The sequence below is a fragment of the Hemiscyllium ocellatum genome, chromosome 20, assembly GCF_020745735.1.
Source record: "Hemiscyllium ocellatum isolate sHemOce1 chromosome 20, sHemOce1.pat.X.cur, whole genome shotgun sequence".
Classification (NCBI taxonomy): Eukaryota; Metazoa; Chordata; class Chondrichthyes; order Orectolobiformes; family Hemiscylliidae; genus Hemiscyllium; species Hemiscyllium ocellatum.
The window spans coordinates 57,687,678-57,711,588 of NC_083420.1; the positions used below are offsets into that span (position 1 = coordinate 57,687,678).

The following is a 23,911-nucleotide window of genomic DNA, read 5'->3' on the forward strand; positions in this document are numbered from 1 at the left end:
TGTTACATTCATGAAGCAGCATGAATTCTTCTGAAGTTGGGTTTGGGATTCCTTGTTTTGATTTGATTTAGTTTATTGTTGTACCGAAATACAATGAAAAGGGTTGTTTTGCTTGTGTGTCGAGGAACATTTACCAGACATTTTATCTGCACTGACAAATCAGCTGCTGTTTGTGTGTCAGTTTCAGGCAGGACACTAACTGACCCTGTGCTAAATATGACCCAGCAGTAAATTCGCCCAGGCCAAGGTGCGCTGGCAAACTTTATCCCTGAAATACTGCATTAAAATGGGCACTTGAATACAGTTTTGTTCAGCTGCCAACCAATTAACATCCCTCATGGAACTCATAGAATCATAGAATCCCTACAGCGTGGAAGCAGACCATTCGGCCCATCAAGTCCACACCAGCCCTCTGAACAGCAGCACCACCCATCCTATCCCTGTAAACATGCATTTCTCATGGCTAATCCACTTAGCTTGCACATCCTTGGGCACTCTGGATAATTTAGCATGGCAAATCCAGCTAACCTGCACAGCTTTGGGCTTGCAAAGTTTAGCAATTCGGAATTGGCCAAACATTTCTAAAATCGGATTTGACCATTTGTTGCCATACTGGTTTGGAAATAAAGCAAAGCAAACATAGATAAGTGACTGCCACCAACACCAATCCGAAACAAAATCTCTCGGAGCATCCTAACCTTGACTTAAACTTTCATTCTCCTCAATGTAGCTCCACGTAACATACTGTGTTACTAGAAGCTTAGAAATGACCATTGGTGAGGAAATGTTGAGATACAATTGTATAACTGGGATTGTTGAGATACAATTGTTGTCCCTGCTATTATAACACCAGCATTAATGGTTTATGTTACGAGTTAACAATTGTGCCAAAATAACAGATTTTTGTATCAATGATCATTGTCAAGAGCATGTTTGAGGCTTGTGTGAATAGAATCCACCGTTTTGCCAGTTCATGTTGCGTCATGTCACCCTTTTGATCCACAGATACCAAAGTGAGTTCAGTATTTGACATTCAATATGATGCCAAGAATATGAAGTTAAGTCTGGATGCCCCCAGACAGTTTGCACTGGGTACTGTGGCTGAATTTAAAATGGAAGTTCAGCATCGGATCCCCTTCATTAAGCAGCTTGGTGTGCCTTTCAGCATCAAGGTAACTGATGGGAATATCTACTTGTACGTTCTAGTTGTTAATAATAATTTCTGCTGGATAACTTACGATTGAATTTGTACGGTGGTGTTATCATAAATCAGAATTAGAATTAAAATTAACAGCCCTTCACTACTTTGAGATACAATCTTGAGAATTGTAGGAAAGATGTTGTGAAACTTGAAAGGGTTCAGAAAGGATTTACAAGGTTGTTGCCAGGGTTGGAGGGTTTGAGCTATGGGAAGAGGCTGAATAGACTGGGACAATTTTCCCTGGAGCATTGGAGGCTGTGGGGTGACCTTATAGAGTTTATAAAATCATGAGAGACATGAATAGGGTAAACAGCCAAAGTCTTTATCCCTATGGTAGGGGAGTCCAGAACTAGAGGACATAGGTTTAAGGTGTGAGGGAAAAGATTTAAAAGAGACCAGAGGGGTAACCTTTTGATGCAGAGGGGTGGTACACATATGGAATGAGCTGCTAGATGAAGTGGAGGAGACTGGTACAATTACAAATGTAAAAGTCATCCGGATGGGTATACGAACAGGAAGAATTTAGCGGGATATAGGCCAAATGCTGACAAATGTGACTAGCTTAACTTATGGTATCTGGTGAGCATGGATAAGTTGGACCAAAGGGTCTATTTCCATGCTATACAGCTCTATAACTCTAATTGTGTTGCCTGAATCACTGTGGATTATGAGGTCATTGGGAGAGCACCTGACCTGCATTGGGCAGGTGGATGCCAGCAATAATATTTGATGGCAACAGCTAGGAATGCTAGTTGCTATCAGTCTTTGGGTAAGGGTAGGATTTTTCCTCAGCCCCAGTTACATCCTGGGGATTACTATTGACCTGAAACTGAGCATGCCTCACCACACAAATACTGTGGCTACAACAGCAGGTTAGAGCTAGAAATTCCGCAGAAAGTAACTCACCTCCTGACTCCTCAAAACCTGTCTGGCAAATCAAGAGCGCAACAGAATATTCCCACTTGCCTGGATGGATGCAGTTGCTTGAAACCATTCAGGACACAGCAGCCTGCTTATTTTGCACCACAGCCACAAACATTCAATCCCATCGCCACTGACGGTCAGTAGCAGCAGTACGCACTATCTACAAGATGCACTGAAGAAATTCGCCAAAAACCGTTAGAAAACACCTTCCAAACCCACAACCACTTCCAGCTAGAAGGACAAGGGCAACATATACATGGGAACATCCATCCAAGTTCCCCTCCAAGCCACTCACCATCCTGACTTGGAAATATATTGTTGTTCCTTCAGTATTGCTGGGTCAAATTCCTGGAACTAATGTCAGTCTGAGTCTACTTATAGCAAATAGACTGTAGCAATCCCATAAGGCAGCTCAATTCCACCTTCTCAAGAGCAGCTCTGGATGGGCAATAAATGCTGGCATCGCCAGCGATGCCCACATCCCGGTGAATGTTTTGAAAAAAGGCACTCGAGCAATAACAAGTTTTTTACTAATTGACGAAGCTCCCCGAAATTAGCGTCCCTGAAATTTCGCATATATTCAAGCCAGCAGAAACACTGATTTCAGGAAGGCTGACTGATACAAGGTGTGACATGCAGTTTCCAGGTTGTGCTTAAGCACAGTCACGAATTTAACGTGTTTTACGTTTTACAGTTTAATATTAACGGAATGGTCACTTCGAATGAGATGAGAAAGAGTGGCGAGCCAGAATAAGCAATCGGAAAGCATGTGTAAAATCTGTACAAATAAAGGCCAAAAAACTGGAGATGCTGGTAATTAGAAACAAATGAAGAAATTGCTGGAGAAACTCAGCAAGTCTTGCAGCATCTGTGGAGAGAAAGTTGATGTTTCAGGTGCAATTAAGGCTCTGAAGGAGGTCTCTAGACCCGGAACATTAACTCTGCATTTTGTCCACAGATGCAGCAATATCTGTACACTGGCCTAGGGTCAGCAATGGCTAGTATCTAAACAGTTCTGGAGAGTATTGTCCTGTTACAGAAATGATGTGTGGTAAAAATTGTCTGAGTTTGAAAGGGCTCTGCCAAATTCAAATTTTAGGAACTGTACAATCTTATTCTCCTAACACTGTATCACTGTTGTTGTTGCCGTCAGGCTATTTGCAATGGTCTGCTTAAAGACACAGCTGTGGATGCATCATTAAAGCTGACATATGAACCAGCCACCAATGTGATACTGCATGTGGAGGGAATAAATCAACATTACAAGTAAGGAGAAGAATGTAAAGGAGATCATACAAATAAATAAAACCTTGTAGGGTAAATAACCAGTGTTATTTATGTTTAAAATTATCCACTTAACAAATGTCCAGTGATTGAAAAATGCTTTTGTTTAAGTTCCAAGGGTCATTTAGCTCACTGTGATTAACAGAACAACAGAATAAAATTAGAACCATGTTTTCTTTTAAAAGGGATAAAGATAAATACCTGAAGGGTAAGAATTTGCTGAAGGGAAAAAAATCAGGGAAAATAAATCTGGGAGGAGTTACATTGCATTTGGAGATGGACAGTAGACTCAGTCAGTCAAATGACCTCCTTCTATATTGTATCCTTGGGATATTGTCATGAGGCTTGGAGGTGAATTCTGCACGTTAGAGAAATGGTTTTCCTTGCCTCTGCTGGTTGTGTGTAGCCTGCAATGCTTTCCTGTCATCTACAAGCGACTGCTGCCAGACTCTGGTAGATTTCCCCAATCTTTTCCATTTACGCTATTGTGCATTCTACTGTTGTGTGTCAGCACATCGCTCGTTAACACAAACCCATTCCGTCCTTCCTTCAAAGTCTGCTGTACTTGGCTGCTATTCTCACTGTTACATTAAAATATACATCACATCTCATTATCCCATCTATACATGTTATACTCCATAATCATTCCATGATTCTGTTGTGTTCTGTTCAAAATATTCACAAAAAGGACTGAACAATACCTGAGGATGAAATAATTTCTTTCTTGTTGTTTTTTGGAGGGAGTGATGCAGGTGACGTTAGTGAGGTGCTATTTGTTGGTCATCTGTAGTTATCCTGAAATGTTCCAGGGGGTGTTTGCAGTCATTCCAGACCAGGCAGGGGTGGATTGGACCCTTCCCTCTAGGATATTGCAGAACAATTTGACCCAGCAGCTGTTTTATTGTTACTTTCTGGTGCTAACTAGGATCAGATTTCTTAAATTCATTTTCATGAACTTCCCTGGCAGAATGGTGAGCTCATGATCTCTGGGTAAATTTTCAATGCCAAAATCTCTGTGTCACAAACCTCTGATTATCATAGAATCCCTACAGTGTGAAAGCAGGCCATTGTGTCCACACTGACCCTCTGAAAAGTATTAGACTGAGACCCCCCACCCCCACAACCCTGTAACCCTGCATTTTCCATGGTTAATCCATCTAACCTGCACATCTTTGGACTGTGGGATGAAACCGGAGCACCGGAAGGAAATCCACGCAGACATGGAGAGAATGTGCAACCTCCACACAGACAGTCGCCCGAGGGTGGAATTGAACGTGTGAGGCAGCAGTGCTAACCACTGAGCTGTCACGTTATTATTATATCTGCTGGTATTATTACATTGAGATGAGAGATTGTTCTTCAATAGCTATGATATCATGCCTTACTGTCTTGATTCACTGTTACAGTGTTCTCATTTTGGATAACTAACATTTTGTTTTTTCCTTTCCTTTGTAGTAAGGAGTTGCAGTTGATTGCTTTGCAGAATATCCCTACCCTCAGGAACCTTCCCCAGGCAATAGAAATCTCAACCAAAGTAAATATCTACTGTTTGAAGTTACCAAAATATGACAGCATAAAACTTTTAAGAGTCCAATTTCAGCTTGTGTCAAAAGAACTGGGGTGGGGGAAGTGGAATTTTTAGCCTGGGCTCAGGGATGTAGCAGGAGATTGAATACCAGCTGCCTATTATGCCCCTACCCTTGGCTGAGTTTTCTTTGACGTCACATGAATGGAAAGTCAGGTAGAATGGGTGCAATTGTGCCTTCAGCATCCGAATCTCTGCCCAAATTGCAAACATCCTCTTCCCAACCCCCCAACCTATCAGGTGTTTCATGCTGAGACACCTTAAGAATGTATTTCTGTTACTTATTAATTGACCAAATTCCCCACAGTACTTTTCTCAGACTTGAGTAAGTCACAAAGCAGTGAGCTATGTTGATGGCATGAATATTGAATTGCAATAGAAAGTATTGGACCACAGCCAAAATGGAATGTGTATTGTTCAGTGGCGGGCTATTGTATCCAGTCAGATGACACTCTAAGAACTTCACAGTTTCTTGACCATTTCTGCAGGGGGCCATTGTCTATCACTTCTGCAAACATTTTTTAAGTGTTATCTCTAATTCCTGGAGGTACTGCTGTTGGACTGGGGTGGACAAAGTTAAAAATCACACAACACCTTGCCAAGATCTTCCCTTACCCTTTCACTTCTCGCCTTTGAACAACCGCCAAACCTTAAACAGACCATTGTTCGCAGCAAACTGCCCAGCCTTCAGGGCGGCATCCACCATAACATCATATAACCCTGTCATGGCAACCACTGCAAAACACTGCAGAGCATTGAAACGGATACCACCATTATATGTGGGGACACCTCCCACTACATGCCCAGCAGGTACTCGTGTGACCCTGCTGATGTTGTCTATCATGTGCTGCAAGCAAGGATGCCCCAAGGTATGGGTATATTGTTGAAACCAAGCAGACACTATGACAGCAGACGAATGGACACAGCGCAACAATCACCAGACAAGGGCATTCGGCCTCGGATCTTCAGGTGACCGTCCTCCAAGGCAGATTTCGGGATATCCAACAACACAAAGTGGCCGAGCAACTTTGTTTTAGTTTTGGGCGGCACGGTGGCACAGTGGTTAGCACTGCTGCCTCACAGCGCCTGAAGACCCGGGTTCAATTCCCGACTCAGGCGACTGACTGTGTGGAGTTTGCACGTTCTCCCCGTGTCTGCGTGGGTTTCCTCCGGGTGCTCCGGTTTCCTCCCACAGTCCAAAGATGTGCGGGTCAGGTGAATTGGCCATGCTAAAATTGCCCGTAGTGTTAGGTAAGGGGTAATGTAGGGGTATGGGTGGGTTTCGCTTCGGCGGGTTGGTGTGGACTTGTTGGGCCGAAGGGCCTGTTTCCACACTGTAAGTCTAATCTAAAAAAAAAACTGTCACCGTCACAAGTCCACAAAGAGATTTTTGGCATTCTAGAGAAGACAAATATATTGCATACTGTATATTGCCAGTAATTTCAGGCAGGATGCTGTAAATGATCTTCCGCAATCAGTCAGCAAAAGCAGCTTACTAGGGCGATAATTACTGCCTCTAGGGTTTGTTAAATTGAAGAAATTTCAAGCACATCTTTATCTGGCTGATAATTATATTGAGAATTTATGCTGTGCATGTATCCATCTGCTTTATACAGATATATATTGTTCATTAGAATACTCTGTGCTTTGTTGTAAATATATAAACAACCAAGATTAATTAGAAAACAATACAAATAAAATAAACATAAGCCAATTGAATTCTTCCATTACTAATACTGACAACCATTTTTGTAGACAAATTACACCACGAATGTGATCAAAGGAACTCTGAACGTCATGTTGGATGGAAAGAAACTGGACGCTTTCACCATGTTAACTATTAGTGATTCCAGTTTCGGTGAAGTATTGGAGATGACCCACACATTCGCACAGGTCAGTCCCATCATTTGATTTAACATGTTTTCATTTTGTTTGTATAATGGGACATTTAATTAGCGTGATGTTGATTTCATTTCTGCGATTATTAATTTTTCCATTTTTGATTAAGAACCACACATTTGGCATGACCTGATTATCCATGTTAGTTTTCTAACCAGTGAAGCTGCACCCCACTGGTAGATGTTACTGGTGTACGGTAGTGGAAATCAGGAGAGGGCTTGTCAGGAGTCAGTTTCCAGCTCTCCCTGATGTTAGTACCAATGAAATTCATTGGAGATGGAGGTAGAACCATTGAAGTGCACAAGCCTCAGAGCAACACAAGGCAATCTCTGTTGTTGATGAGCTACTCTGCACAGTCCTAACTCCAGAACTGGATTGGCAGATTTCTATAGTTAAGTGGCTTTGGAAAAGATATTAAAAGATGCTTTGTGTTTTGCTAGTGTTTCTCTATGACCGCGTAGATCAATTTTTGAAAAAAAAATATATACCCTTCTGCTACCATTATATATGTATTTGTGTAGATACGTTTGCTGCTCTATAACTGGTCAGACCGTATTTGGAGTATTGTGCACAGTGTTGGGTCCCATATCTCAGGAAGAATGTACTGGCCTCAGAGTGTGTTCAGAGGAGGTTCATGAGAATGGTCCAAGGAATGAAAAGCTTAACATATGAGGAGTGTTTGAGGACTCTGGGTCAATACTCAATGGAGTTTGGAAGGATGAGGAGGGGATCTAATTGAAGGATACAGAATACTGAATGGCCTGGACAGGGTGGATGTTGGGCAGATGTTTCCAATGGTAGGAGAGACAGTGACCTGAGGGCATGGCCTAGAGTAAAGGGAAGATCTTTTAGAATGGAAATAAGGAGAAACTTCTTCAGCTTGAGAGTGGTGGACATATGGGATTCATTGTCACAGAAGGCTGTAGAGGCCAGGTCATTGAGCATTGACGGAGAGAAAGTAGGAGAGTGGAGTTGAGAAACTTGTCAGCCATGATTGAATGGCAAAGCAGATTCAGGCTGAATGGCCTAATTTCCGCTCCTATGTCTTCTGGCCTTATATGTTTGTGTTACAACATATGGCATGCTGTTTTGCAAGCTATTCCTTTCCCATTATCATAAAAATATTGAATCTGTCCCTTTTCAGGAAAATTCAGGGAGCAGGTTTACAACATTTACATGAACAGATGGTCTGTGTTACCTAAATTTTTCCTCTAAATCTCAGCCAAGACCTTTGTTCTTTGATAAATGCTCTGCTCTTTATTGTGGGCTATGAGCATTTCTTTCCATTGATTGTAGGTCCAAAATCATTTTCTAATTAGCTGTTTTTGTTTTCTCCTTTTACAGTTGAAAACAATTCCTAAAGAATTGGTCTGTAACACAGTTTATCAGAGGATTGGCCGAAACTACAAGCTCACTCACAATTCCACCTGGGAAGACAAAGAACTGAGATTTTTCGGAAACTACAGTGGACCTTTCCCGAAGATATTTGGACGTCATGAAACCTATGGTATTCAAATTCGAGAAGAGTAGAAGATATGATAATCTGAAATGGTATATTTAATCTTCCAGCCTAGGGAAGCACAGTGGCTCAGTAGGTAGTACTGCTGCCTCATAGCGCCAGGGACCCAGGTTCAATTTCAACTCTTCCGACTGTCTGGGTGGAGTTTGCATATTCTTCCCATGTCTGCATGGGTTTCATCCGGGTGTTCCGGTTTCTTCCCACAGTCCAAAGGTGTGCAGGTTAGGTGGATTGGCCATGCTAAATTGCTCACAGTGTCCAGGGATGTGAGGTTAGGTGAATTAGTCATGGGAAATGCAGGTTACAGGGATAGGGTGTCTGGGTGGGATGGTCTTCAGAAGGTCGGTGTGGCCTCATTGGGCCAAATGGCTTACTTCCACACAGTAGGAATTCTATTACTTCAGCAGATCTCTCTTTATTTGACCAAAAAATGTATATTCTTCATTTCGAACAAGGTTAAGGAGAATTTGTCATTGTTTTTGTAGTGAACTTTCTCCACCCGTTTGCTATCCCGTTGCCTCACCAATCGCAGCTCAGGATGAGTCTGAGTCATTCTCTCCTCAGTCACCAGGACGACGTTGTAATTAACTGGGACCACACAGACCAGGTTAGTTTGCTAAATACCTGTGATTTATTGTGATGATGATGATGAGATGGAAACAATGACTCAAAGGATACAAAAGACAAGATTTTCCCCTCCCCTGTAGTGATATGGTGAGTGGTGGGAAGGGCAAATAAACACCAAACGGATACCCTCCCCTTTCTGTCACCTCAGCAATCCCGTTCCAGGAGTGGGGCAGATGTCCCTAGGACAGATAGATCCTTCCTGGCAGGGAGGTCGAGGGACACACAGCTGCTTTCCCAACAGGGAGTGCAGGGTGGCTTGCCAGTGGGATTAGTTGGTCAGTGAGAATCTGACCTTTTTCCCAATCTGGCAGCCATTTGGGGTAATGGAGATTTGCTGCTGAAAGCCACCTGGTTCCCTCCAGGTCCCTGCATCACCCACTTTGGCAAACCACCCCCGAAAAATCACTCTCCTGCTGTCCAGTCTTTCATGGCCGCACAGCCTGAACTTGCACAACTGTCTCCAACTTCCCATAGCTGCCAGCCTCTGCTTGACTGATGTAGACAAGCAGGAGGCTGGAGGAACACAGCAAGCCAGTCATCATCAGAAGATGGAGAAGTCAGTGATTTAGGTGTAACCATTCAGGTTCGACATTGACCTCTCCACCTTTTGATGCTGCCTGATTTGCTGTGTTCATCCAGCCTCCTGCTTATCTACCTTAGATTCCAGCATCTGCAGTTTTTATTTTGACTCTAACCTCTCATTGGCCAGCAGCTTCAGGCACTTCAGGCTGAGAAGCACACTGGTCAGCATTACTGCACCAGATTGCTGCTCACTCCAGTGGGCTGGTGAGTTTGGGAGTGTTATTTGATGTTACATGTGCCCCCCACATTTAGTTCAAAAGGTGGTCAGGTATTTTGTTTGTGAGGAATGTATTCATGGAAATGCAAAATCAAAACTTACCTTTTTTTTTATTGTTCGTTCATTGTGTGTTGGCATTGATGATTAGGCCAGCACTTATCGCCCATCTCTAGTTTCCCTTGAGAAGGTGACTAGTGACCTTCTTGAACCACTGCAGTATATTTGGTTCGGGTGGGTACACATGTCTCACAGCGCCAGAGGCACAGGTTTGATGCCATCCTTGGGTGACTGTGTGGAGGTTGCATGTTCTCCTTGTGTCTGTTTGGGTCTCTGCTGGTGCTTTGGTTTGCTCCTGCAATCCAGATAAAGTGGATTAGTCGTGCTTAAATTGTCCCATAGTATCCAGGGATGTGCAAGCTAGGTAGATTAACCATGGCAAATGCAGGGTTACGGGCACAGAATAGGGGGCTGGATTTGAGTGGGATACTCTTCAGGGGGTTTAGTGCAGCTACAATGGGCCAAACAGCCTCTTTCCACACTGCAGGGATTCTATGGTATAAGTTGAGGTGTTTAGAAAGGGGAACCTTGTTGAGTTGCTGCAGTAGGTTCACACTGTATACCAGTGATGAAGGGAGTGAATTTGGAAGGCAGTAGATGTGGTGCCAATGAAGCGGGCTGCTTTGTCCCAGATGGTGTGGAGCTGCTCCCATCCAGGCAAGTGGGGAGTGTTCCATCACCCTCTTGACTTGTGGCTTGGAGATGGTGGACAGGCTTTGAGGAATCAGGAAGTGAGTTGGTCACTGCGGGATTCCTAGCCTGCCTTGGACTGAATCCCATATCACATTTGTTTTTTTTTTAGAGAGTCAAGTGCTGCAAGAAGAGTTTGACACTTGTAACCTTTTGCAAAAGGGTTTATTTATTTATTCATTCATTCATTTATTTTAGTTATTTCAATTTCTCCATGTTCCTCTTGTGGTTTTATTTTCTTTTGATCTCCCTCTCTTTTTGGCTTCCTTCCCTCTTCCATCCCTCCCCATGGTTGTCTCCGCAGTGTTGCATTTTCTCACTTGCTGCACAGTCCACGCAAGGAGAATGAACGGTCAGGGTTTAGACTGGGGCGCCACGCTGGCTCAGCGCTTAGCACTGCTGGCTCACAGCGCCAGAGATCTGGGTTTGATTTCACCCTTGGGGAACTGTCCGTGTGGAATTTTGTATATTCCCCCCTGTCCCCTGTCTTTGTGGTGTTCCGGTATCCTCCCACAGTCCAAAGAGAACTACCCATAGCGTCCAGGGATGTGCAGGCTATGTGGATTAACTATTGTATAAGCAGGGTTACAGAAATAGGATAGAGGGCTGGGTCTGGATGGGATGCTCTTCAGAGGGTGGGCTGAGTGGCCTGTTTCCACATAGTAGGGATTCAATGATACTAAATGCAGACAAATGGGACAAGTTCGGTTTAGGAAACCTGGTTAACATAGATGAGTTGGCCCGAAAGGTCTGTTTCTGAGCTGTATTACTCAATGGCATTTGGTCCAGTTCTAAGTTGAATCTGTCCAGACTTGACATATTAACACTCTTTCTTCTCCACAGATGCTCCACTGAGTTTCTCCAGCACTTTACTTTTGTACCTGGAGAGGAATGTTAGCTCCCTCACCCTCTACCTGACTCAAAGTTGTATTCGTGCCCTTCCGATTTACAGTTCTTCCTTTGTTCTTGCAATCTCTGAACTGGCTTAAGTCACATCACTTTCCCAAACTGGGTCAATCCCACAGAACGTTGTGACATGTCTGAAATAGAGCCGCATATATTGGGACAGTGTGCAGGCTCCCCGCTCCTTACCCCTTGTCTCTGAAAGTTACTGGTGCTCGGAATGAGGGCTTGAATCTTGGATTGACATCCTGCCCACCAAATTTAAGGCTATCCAATGCATTTCAGCAGAACATCATTTAGTCAGAGTTGTTACAACACAGGAGGCCATTCAGCCCATCATGTCTACACTGGCTCTTTGAATGAGCAGCTCACTTAATTTCACTCTCCTGCCTTCTTCCCGTAACATTTTTCACTTTTAGGTAAACATCTAATTCCTTTCTGAAGGCCTCAATTGAAAGTACCTCCACCATATTCTGAGGCAGCGTATTCCAGACCCTAACCACTCACTGTGCTAGAAGTTTTCTTAGTGACACTTTTGCTTCACATACCAATTAATTTTAAACTGTTCCCCGATTGCTTTCCGGGAGGAAAGTTTTTGTATGTCTACTCTGTCCAGACCCCTTTCTTGAATATCTCTATCAGATATCCTCTCAGCCTTCTCCTCCAAGAGAAATGGTCCCAACTTCTCCAGTCTATCTTTGTGGATGAAGATCCTCATCCCTGGAACCATTCTTGTGATTCCTTTTTGCACTCTCTCTCTAATGTCTTCACATCTTTCCTAAAGTATATTACTAGGAATTGAACGCAGTACTCTAGGTGATGTCTTATAGAAGTTCCATATAATCTCCTGGCTCTTTTACTCTACGCTTCTATTAATAGAAGCGTAATGGCCCAAAAGCTTGTGATTTCAAATAAACCTGATGTCATTTGCGTTCTGCTCTTTTAGTAAAGCCTAGGTTACTGTATGTGTTAGAATGGGAAAAGCCAGCTCAACCTATCCCATTCCCCTGCCTCACAAACGTTGTCTCTTCAGGTGCTTAGCTCAGTTGCCTGGATGGCTGGTTTACAATATAGAGTGATGCCAACAGCACGGGTTCAGTTTCTGCACCGGCTGAGGTCACCATGAAGAACTCTCCTTCTCAACCTCTTCCTCTTCCCTTGCTTGAGGCAAAGGGACCCTCAGCTTAAACCAGTTCTTGCTCTCGTTCTCTTTCTCTCTCTCTCTGTCTTGCTCTCTGTCTCATGAGAGAGCAGTGCTATGGGTTGGTAAGACTAATGCGACATTACCATTACCTTTTGCTTATCCCGTTCCCTTTCACTGCTCACAATTGAACCTGCCTCCACCACACTTTCATGGAGTGCAATCCGCATTCAAATTCCTCACTGCTCCAAAACAAAATCAGGAAATGGTTCAAACAGTTCTCTGCCAGCTACTGGGAAAGACCAGTTAAATCTCAGTCTACATTTATCCAACTCAGTGGTTTTAATGGAAAGTACAACCCAACCCAGTTGAAATTTGGAAGACACTTCCCAGCTACTGCTTGGCATTTACTGTTGTCAAATTCTACTTCAGTGTTTAATCCCATTCAAGAAGTGATAAGACAAATATATCTTTGGGTATTTATGACTTTGGGTGAGAGTGTAAATCAGGTGAGAACACCAGAGGTGAAAATGTGCTTTGCCATCGGAAGAGTGATATTTAATGGAGCTTTATAATGATCAGTTACATTAAAAATGTGTTTCCTTGGAATAGGTGGTTCTTTTAGCTTCCCTGAATTTGGATAACGACCGACTGGACAGCCGAGCCCACCTTCAGCACCCATTCAAACTCTCTTTGAAGAAGTTTGAACTACAGTGTCTTTCTGAAAGAAAAGAACAGAAATACAATCAAAAGGTTGGAATAGATGGCAGAGTTATCAATGTTCTTTTATATATAATGTATTTCCTGTCATTCCCTTTATTCATTCACGGCTTCTGGGTATTGCTGGCTAGACTAACATTGGTTGCTCATCCTTAATTGCCCTTGAGAAGGTGCTGGTGAATCTTGGTTCTCTTGAACCACTGCAGTTCATTTGGTGTGTGCTGTAATATAGAAACGCAGAAAATAAGAACAGGAATAGGCCACAGGACCCTTGAGGTTTGCTCCGCTATTCAGTACGGTCGTGGCTGATCATTCTGTTCCCACTTTCTCCCTAGACCTTTTAATCCCTTTCGCCCTAAAAGCCAAATCAGGCTCCTCCTTGAAAGCATTTAGTGTTTTGCCCTCATCCGCTCCTGTGGCAGAGAATTCCACAGGCTCAACACTCACTGGGTGAAGATATTTCTCCTCTTGTCAGTAGAAGCTAGACAGGCTAGTCTTGTGTACTCTGGAATTTAGAAGAGTCAGAGGTTTCTTAAATGTTGTATAAAAATCCTGAGAGGAGTTGCCCGGGTAGATGTTGAAAGGATGTTTTCTCCTGTGGGAGCATCTACAATTCAGGGTCATGGTTTAAAAATAAGAGGTCACCCATTAAAGAGAGATGAGGAAGATTTTTTTTTCTTAAGAGGCTGAAAATCCTTGGAAATCCCTTCCCCAAAGAAAGTGGACGTAGAATCTCCAAATAGTTTTTAAGGCGGAAATAGATTTGGATGGGTATATGAATAGGAAGGGTTTGGAGGGATATGGGCCGGGTGCTGGCAGGTAGGACTAGATTGGGTTGGGATATCTGGTCGGCATGGACGGGTTGGACCGGAGGATCTGTTTCCCTGCTATACATCTCTATGACTAAGAGGATGAAAGATTATCAGGAATGTAGCGTTGAGGTTAAAGTCAGATCAGCCATGATCCAGTTGAATGATGGAGCAGGCTCAAAAGGCCGAGTGGTCTCTTTCCACACTGTAGGGCTTCTGCAAGTGGCCTATTCGTGTTTCTTATTTGTATGTTTGTCAATGGCCTATCCTGTATCCATAGATGTGACGCTTGGTTCTGGACCCTGATCTTTGGGAAAATCATTCCTGCATTTACACTGTCTAAAATTCAGAATGTTGCAGGTTTTCAGGAGGGAGTTCCAGGATTTTGGTCTCATGAGCAATTTAAGACAACAATAATGTTGCCATTCTTGGCGCACTAAATGGTGACCTGAATCAAGGCTCTTCCCCAGTCAGTTTTCTGACCCCTTCCTCATGACAGCAGTCAATGTTTTTATGTGAATGAAAGTGGAAGCCTAAGATCTTTTGGACTTTTGTCTGATTTGGAAATGTCTCAGAAGGCACGATGCCAAGAGCAACCAAAGTGTTTGAAGGCAGTCTTTAAATCTGATGATCCTTATTTGTATGGCTTAACTGAAGATTGTTTTCACAGAAAATAATTATAAATGTCATCATGGCCAAAAGGAATTAATCTTCAAGGAGAAAGTGAGGTCTGCAGATGCTGGAGATCAGAGCTGAAAATGTGTTGCTGGAAAAGCGCAGCAGGTCAGGCAGCATCCAAGGAACAGGAAATTCGACGTTTCGGGCATAAGCCCTTCTTCAGGAATGAAGCCATTCCTGAAGAAGGGCTTATGCCCGAAACGTCGAATTTCCTGTTCCTTGGATGCTGCCTGACCTGCTGCGCTTTTCCAGCAACACATTTTCAGCAAAAGGAATTAATGTTTGGATTGTGGCCTGACTCAGTGTGGAATTTTCACGCGTGGTGAGATCCTGTGACAAGGAATAGAGAGCGTGCAATGCAGTTGTGCGCAATTTCAAAAGAATGATTCATCCTAATATCATTACAATATTAACAATATTGAGTGATTTAAATCACATTCCGAGCTTCAAAAAGGGTTATTTACTTCAGTTACTAAAAGATGGATTATCCTTTTGCAGTATGAACACACATATATATATCACTGATAAAAATACACATTTTGTTGAAGCTGATCTCTCTGGCTTATATTGTGATAAACGTATATGTACTCAAAGCTACATACATAAAAACACAAAGAACATGTACATGCACTGCCCCGTTTCAACTCAACAAAGCAACCAACAGCTATTGTCTGATTCATTCCTCAGGGCCATGCTTTGACAAATCCATGTCAGTCTGCCAGATTTAAATTTAAGCGAAGCTTAGCAGTTAACTATCAATCATTATATAACTGGTGTATGCTCCATGGCAACCCTTTCACCACTCAGAGTCCATTTGCCAATCAATCAACATACACTTCTGATACAGTGTAACAATCTTGTCTCTCCTTATTGTTTGAACATCTTGATGAAAGGCAGTGAGAAAATGTGTCTTTTTTCAGCCACACTCGCTTACTTTATCCAAATCAACTGTTGAAATGTGTATTGTCTGTCAATTGCAGCATAGAAACATTTCCTCATAAAGTGCTGTATCTCAGCTCCCCCGGAAAGTTGTGGGTGATCCTGTGCAATGCCCACAGGTACTATGCTTGCCACCTACCCACCTTCCCCAGTCCCACTCTGCCCCAGTGCAGGAGAGTAATAGAGACAAGCTTATGCACCATGGGTCCAATCTCTCCACTTTCCCCCTCCACATTGTCCTTCTCCCCAGCCGTGTCCACTCCTTAGCCCACTCCACCCCAAGATGCTTCCCCACTCTCTCCTAATTTTGGTGCCATGACTTCTCACTGTTGGCAACCACAGTCCCAATGGCACGGCTGTGACCAGGGGGCTGTCAGCTATTTGATTGGGCAACAGCTCCCTAGGGACAGGTCCTACAAAGATCCTTGTGCAGCAATCCACTAGATCGGTGTAAATTCACCCCAGACTGTTTTGTGGGGTGGAGGGGGACAGCAGAGACTCTAAGCATCAACCCAAAACATCTCACCTAATAGAGGGCTAATCTGTGCATATTTTCTGTCCCTTGAATTTCAAACAAGGCTGGATTATACTGAATCATATAAAATCTAATTATTAAATGCCCTGACAGAAGGTAAAAGCAGTGAGTGAGAGATACTGGTTCAACTTTCTTGTTCACTTTAAAATCAAGCTTCAGTATGACCAGCGGCTTTATCTCCACATGCTGTTGGCTTTTCCTTCTGGTAAATGATAAATAGGTCAGGATCTTAAATATATAGCTTTCCTTATTCATTCTGAGCAGCTTCTGAGCTACTCATGTTCAAAATCACCCACACAAATAATCAGACAGAAAGTGGGTAATGCTGCAAAACTCAGCAAAAACATTTCACATCTTCATTAATTAAAATTCTTCTCCCCCTGCCTTAACATTGTGACTCTATCAGGATCATTGTCATTGTAATCTCTGTTAAGATAAATTTCAATCCAATTTGTATCAGTTTTAGTCTGCTCCCCATTAATTGTTCCCGCTGCTGTTTCTGGTGGGCTTAAATTTCAGTTCAATGTGCTGACTTGGAGGTGACCATGTGTGATCCTCAGCCCTGTGTCCTGCATTATCATCCAGCCAAGTTGATCAAAGTCAAGATCAGGCACTGTAAGATGTCACGAAAGTGTGACTTGAAGCCTTAACTATGCTTGATATAAATTGCAATCACATGTAGTATGGAACAACATTCAGTCTGACTAACATGTGTTTAATCTTCTCTAGGCTCATGTTTCCTGGAATGGAGGCCAGCCCGTTGATCTTAAATTTACATTAGAATACACTTTGGAAAGGAATTTAACAGCATGGGACACGTGTGTGGACTTTTCTACAGGCCAGGTATTCTTGGCTCGCCCCAATGATTCAATAGGATCTCTCTCTATCTATCTATCTATCTATCTCTATGTACCTCTATATCTTTCTATCTACCCACCCTTCCCACTTCTGTTCCTTCCTTTTCTCAATCAATCTTTCTTTCCCTCCTCCTTTTAGTTTCTCCATATTATTTGGGATTACCACTTTGAATGAACAGCACTGGGATGGATATTCCAAAATGTGTCACATTATAACAGAAAAACATCTTTATTTCTAATGGTGTTAAACATTTAGAAATTTATATTTGGAGAGGATAGGGCATTCCTCATTAAAAATGACAAGCTCATTACCACATCCAGATTCAACAGCGTTATGTTCTGGATTAGAGCTGCTGCTATGAAGTTAAGTCAGTCATAGAGAAGAACTGAGGAAACCTTGTAATGCATTTTTTTGTTGGTTTTGTTAAATGTTCCCATTTCCTTTTACCAACTCTACTCAATCATGCTTCCAAAAAGGGTGACACGGTAGGTCAGTGGTTAGCACTGCTGCCTCACAACGCCTGGGACCCAAGTTCGATTCCAGCCTTGGGTGACTGTCTGTGTGGAGTTTGCACATTCTCCCTGTGTCTGCGTGGGTTTCCTCCAGGTGCTCCAGTTTCCTCCCACGGTCCAAAGATGTGCAGGTCAGGTGAATTGGCCATGCTAAACTGCCCACAGTGTTCAGGGATATGTAAGGCTTAGGGGCATTAGTCAGGGGAAATGTAGAGTAATAGGGGAGGAATACGGGTTTATGTCGGATATTCTTCGGAGGGTGGGTATGGACTTGTTGGGCCAAACGGCCTGTTTCCACACTGTAGGGATTCTATGATTCTAATATATGAGACGTCCATTCATAAGTCTGATAACAGCAGGGAAGAAGCTGTTCTTAAATATGTTTGTATGTGTTTTCAAACTTTTGTATATTCTGCCCGGTGGAATGGGCAGAATGGAGGGGAGATCAAATATGAAAGAGAGCGGGTCACTGGCAAGACTGAGAGTCAAGACTAACTGAGGGTAGGTGAGGTGTTTAGAGAGACCCTGATATAATGGTAGTGTCACTGGGCTAGTAATCCAGAACTTTAGATTGGAGGCACAGGTTCAAATGCCTAATGGTGAAACTGAAATCTGGCATAAAAAGCTAGTCCAGCACTGACCATATCACCCGTATCGATAGTCATTGAAAACTATCTTATTCACTAACATCCATATAATATCATGAAATAGCTGATGAAACTGGATAAAATAAAGTCTATTGGCTTGACAACATTCTGGCAATAGTACTGAAAATCTATGTTGCAGAACTTACCATCCCCCTAGATACCCCCTGCAGCAACAACACCGGCATTACCCGACAATGTAGAAAATTGCTCAGGTGTGTCCTGTACGGAAAAAGCAGGTCAAATTCAACCAGTCAGTTACCTCCCCATCAGTCTGCACTTGATCATTAGTAAAGTGGTGGAAGAAGTCCACCAAATAATCAAGCAGCACTTACTCAGCTAACTGACATTCAGTTTGGGTTCTGGCAGGCCTATTCAGCGATGGACTTCATTACAGTCTTGCTCTAAACATGGACAAAAGAGCTGAATTCCAGAGGTGAGGTGAGAATGACTGCCTTTGACATCAAGGTCACATTTGACCATGTGAGGTATTGAGGAGCCCTAGCAAAACTGGAGTCCATGGGAATCAGGAAAAACTTCTGTTTATTGGAGTCTTACCTTCCTGACGAAGGACTTATGCCCAAAATGTCAATTCTCTGCTGTTCGAATGCTGCCTGACCTGCTGTGCTTTTCCAGCACCACACGTTTTGACTCTGACTCGTGAGTATCTGCAGTCCTCACTTTCTCCTGGAGTCATACCATGCATAAAAGGAAAATGGTTTTGCTTTTTGGAAGTCAGACATCCTCTGGGTGGTGTCTTAGGCCTAATCATCTTGAGCTGCTTCATTAATGACCTTCCCTCCATCATAAGATCAGAAGTGGGGATGTTCTTCGATGCTCAATGCTCAACACCATTCGTGATTCCTCAGATACTGAAGTAGTCCATTTTCAAATGCAAGATGAGCCCGAAAGTGTCCAGGTTTGGACTGATATATGACAAGTATCATGCAGGTCACAAAAGGGTCAGACAATTATCAACTTCAAAAAGACACAATCTAATCACTGCCTTTGACATCACTGAAGCTCCCACTATCAACATCCATTGACGGGAAACTAAACTGGACTCACCAGGTAAATATAGTGGCTACAAGAGCAGGTTAGAAACTAGTCACTCACTTCCTGACTCTCCAAAACCTGTCCATTATGTGCAAGGCACAAGTCAGGAGTGTGATGAAATACTCCCCACTTGCCTGAAAGAGTGCAACTCTGACAGCATTCAAGAAGTTCGATGCCAAAAAGGACAAAGCAGACTGCTTGATTAGCACCACATTCACCAATTTAAACATTCACTCCTCCAGCATTGAAACACAATAGCAGCAATATGTGTAGCATCTATAATAGGCTAATGGAGTCGCAGAGGTGTACGGCACAGAAGTAGAACCTTCAGTCCATGCTGACCAGATATTCTAAATTAATCCAGTCCCATTTGCCAGCACTTGACCCATATCCCTCTAAACCCTTCCTATTCATATACTCATCCAGATGATTTTTAAATGTTGCAATTGTACCAGCCTCCACCACATCCTCTGGCAGCTCATTCCATACACGTAACACCCTCTGTGTGAAAATGTTGCCCCTTAGGTCTCTTTTACATCTTTCCCCTCTTATCCTAAACCTGTGCCCTCTAGTTCTGGACTCCCCGATCCCAGGGAAAAGACCTTGTCAATTTACCCTATCCAGGCCCCTTATGATTTTACAGGTATTCCCCACTTTTTGAAAGTTCGCTTTACGCCACTTCGCTTTTACAAACGACCCACATTAGTACCGGTTTTTGCTAACTGAAAGAAATCCAAAGAGGATTTTGCTTTTACGAGAAATGTAATTGCTTCTTCGCTTTATGTCATTTCGGCTTACAACAGGTTTCCTAGGCATGCACTACTTTCGGATAGTGGGGAAACCTGTATAAACATCTATAAGGTCACCCCTCAGCCTCTGATGCTCCAGGGGGAAAAAAGCTCCATCCCCTTCAGCCTCTCCCTATGGCTGTCGCCCTCTAACCCTGGAGACAACCTTGTAAATCTTTTCTGAACCCTTTCAAGTTTCACAACTGGCTTGGTATTGGATGCATTGCAGGCACTCACCAAGGTTCCTCTGACAGCACCTTCCAAATTCATCTACTGCTTGGAATGACAAGAGCAGCAGATATACATGGGTGCAGCACCAGCTGCAAATGCTCCTCCAAACCACCTGCCAACCTGTTTTAGAAATACATTACTTCATAGTTGCTGGGTCAAAATCCTGGAACTCCCCTACTAACACCATTGTAAGTTCACTTCAGTATTGCAAGAAGGTGGTTCACTACCATCTCAAGAGCATTTAGGGATGAATAATAAATACCAGCCTGGCCAGTGACATCCACATCCTGTGAATGAATTCCTAAAAAAAGTATTCTTCACATAGATATGCTTCTGCACATGGTAGTAATTTCACTGCATCCATTGGTTCCCACACATTCAGTTGACATGCAAAAGATAGTTGGGCCTAGGACGCTACCCTGAAGACTGTCGTGGAGCTAAGATGATTGACCTCCAGTAACAAAAAACATTTTCCTTTGTGCAAAGTGTGACTCCAACCAATAGAAGTTTCCCCTAATTCCCATAGACACCAGTTTTGCTAGGGCTCCTTGCTAGCCTGGTGGCTCTCCCTTCTCTCCCATTTCAACTACATGATGCTCGCCTGAGTGCCATTGTACTGTAACTACACTGTCTGTCTCAACCAAGCAGAGAGGTGGAAGTCATATCATCATAGTCGTAGAATCATGCAGCATGGAAACAGATCCTTCAGTCTAACCAGTCCATGTCGAACACAATCCCGAATTAAACTAGACCCACTTGCCTGCTCCTGGCCCATATCCCTCCAAACCAAATCTATCCAAATGTTGTAATTCCCACATCCACCACTTTCTCATGAAATTCATTCCACATGCGAACCCACCTTCTGCCTTTAAAAAAAGCCTAGTCTTTTTTAAATCTCACCTCCCACCTTAAAAATGTGTCCCCAAGTCATTGACCCTTCTGTAGAAGTGGACACTGTTGTGCTTGTTGACTCTATGGCTGCTACCCTGAGAGGGGTAATCCTGGTTCCAGTCACCTTGATCTGGTGGGCTAGCCACCGGCTATCATCAATAGATATCTTGAAAGATATGGCATTGAACAGACAAGTTCTAGCAGGAGGTATGAAATATGCAGAGACTACCTACTACATGGAAGATGCAAGCATTCACCCCGTAAGGGTAGTTTCTGAAATTTTTTTTTACAGTTGAGCTTACCTTTAGATCCAAATCCTTTAACTAACTAAAACTGGGCAAATAATGAAATAGAAGTTGAATTTGCAGAGAAAGTGTGGATTGACTGAAATGTATGCATTAACATTGCCTTTTCAATTTGATGACAATTCTTAAATCCTCACTCAGTGGATGGGCTGGAAACCTCTACGTTGAAAGTTGGATCTGTTTTCTCCTATCGGAGTTCATTAGAAATTTCAGGACTTTGCTTTTAACTTAATGTACATGGCTAAGAAAAATGTTTCTTGTTAAATGTCACAAAGCATTGAATATTGTGCATTTAGTAAGGTGACTAAGATGTTAAAAGTGAGCCCTCCTGTGGCACAGTGGTAGTGTTCCTGTCCCTGGCCCGTGTTTAAGTCCAGAGGTGTGCAGCAACATCTCTGAACAGGTTGATTAGAAAATTAGATTAAATAATAATGAAAAGAGTTAAACGCCTCAGAAGAATATTGCCTACTAACAGGTCAGGTAATAACTGTTAAAGCAAAATACAGCAGATACTGGCAATCTGAAGTTAAACCGGAAAATGCTAGAGAAACTCAGCAGCATCTGTGGGAAACAGAGTTAATGTTTCATTGATAATAATAATCACTCAGGATTAGCTAGGACCCAAATATATCTGTCTTGTTTGCCAAACTATATGTGAAACGATGGAAATTGGTGCCAATGGCTACAGATGGTGTAGATCAATTAGTTTATGTCTATGCTGAAGGAAGACTGATCCAAGCTCATCCATCCAGGAAAAGAAGTGATAGTTCTACACCACTTTATCTGATTGTTCCTTCATTTTTCTTTCCGGGATTCAGGCCTTCATCGCCCTGCCTCAATTCCAAATGTTCTCCATGATTTACTGAATGTAAACTATCTGCCATTGGTTCTGAATTTGCCTTTGTTCAGTTTGAGCCTCTTGTACTCTTCCCTAATGCTCCCATTTCAAATTTAAACTATGGTCTGTAGGTTGCTTATTGAATGCCAAATGTAATCTTTGTGATGTTCCTGTCAGTTACCTCCTTCAGGTCATCAGTAGCATAACAATGTACTGAAATGGGAAAACTTATTCAGCTTCTGTAGCCTATTGAAAATTGTGCATTTCCTTCATTGGAGCTAAAGTATGTACATGTACCAGCAGAGGAAGTCTAGTAGCACGAATGTTAATGAACACAGATCCTTTTTGAATAATTCAAATAGTTCCAGTTCTAAGTGTTTCTGGTGAATTTATAATGATTTCTGTCTCAAGAATGTTCCACCTTCCAGTTTAGTTTCTTTGTAAGACTATAACATGATGGCAAATAGAAACTAAAAGAATGAGGCAGGAGCAATTTATAGCAGTCTGATTTTCTTACAGTCATTGAGGTAATTCCATTGTGTTTATCCAGCTGCAGCCCTTGCTTCTGATACAGTCTCTGCACAGTTGTGGATCTGTCATGTCCACTCAAAACTCTTTCACTGAGAGTATGGAACTTCATTGGAGTGACAAGAAAATCAATCAAAGCTTTGAATATCAGGTAAAATATCTCACAACGTGGCAATAGTCTCTTCGTAAATTCTGAGTGTGGTGTAGTCTTAGTGCCTTCTGTGTAGCTCCATCCCCATTCTATAATTTGAGTTTAATTGTTTGTCAAACTTGTGCATCTCAGGTATTTTGATCTTGTGTGCTATTGCAAATATAATTCTACATCTGAACACCAAGCACCCACTAGACTTTCGGTTATTTGAATAACATCAGAGAATAGTGGCAATACTTGCATGAAGTCATAGAGGTGTACAGCAGGGAAACCCTTCAGTCCAACTCATCCATGCCAACCAGATATCCTAACCTAATCTAGTCCCATTTGCCAACACTAGGCCCATATCTCTCTAAACCCTTCCTATTCATATACCCCTCCAGATTCCTTTTAAATGTTGAATTGTTCTAGCCTCCACCACTTCCTCTGGCAACTCATTCCATATACTCACCACTCTTTGCATGAAAAGTTGCCCCTTAGGTCTCTTTTATATCTTTCCCCTCTCACCCTAAACCTATGCCCTCTACTTCTGGACCCCCCCCCCCCCCCCCCCCCAACTCCAGGGAAACTACTTTGTCAATTTATCCTATCCATGCCCCTCATGATTTTATAAACCTCTGTAAGGTCACCCCTCAGCCTTCGGCACTCCAGAGAAAGCAGTCCCAACCTATTCAGCCTTTCCTTATAGCTCAAATCCTCCAACCCTGGCAATATCCTTGTAAATCTTTTCTGAACCCTTGAGATTACATGATATCACATGGTTGCTTATAGGTCTCTGACCATTGGGAGTGAAGTTCCC

The 23,911-nt window shown here is 42.8% G+C and overlaps 1 protein-coding gene across 1 annotated transcript in view; it reads left to right on the forward strand.

Annotated features, from left to right (window-relative positions):
• The first annotated feature begins 1,101 nt into the window (after positions 1-1,101).
• LOC132825272 (apolipophorins-like) overlaps positions 1,102-23,911 on the forward strand; it is a 109,272-nt gene continuing 86,462 nt past the window's right edge. Inside the window, exons 1-9 of the mRNA XM_060840379.1 lie at positions 1,102-1,172; positions 3,279-3,391; positions 4,865-4,943; positions 6,750-6,887; positions 8,238-8,400; positions 8,898-9,019; positions 13,242-13,382; positions 17,040-17,153; positions 22,984-23,112. Of these exons, the coding sequence (XP_060696362.1) occupies positions 1,113-1,172; positions 3,279-3,391; positions 4,865-4,943; positions 6,750-6,887; positions 8,238-8,400; positions 8,898-9,019; positions 13,242-13,382; positions 17,040-17,153; positions 22,984-23,112 (1,059 nt within the window). The 5' untranslated portion in view covers positions 1,102-1,112. The remainder of the gene's footprint in view (positions 1,173-3,278; positions 3,392-4,864; positions 4,944-6,749; positions 6,888-8,237; positions 8,401-8,897; positions 9,020-13,241; positions 13,383-17,039; positions 17,154-22,983; positions 23,113-23,911) is intronic.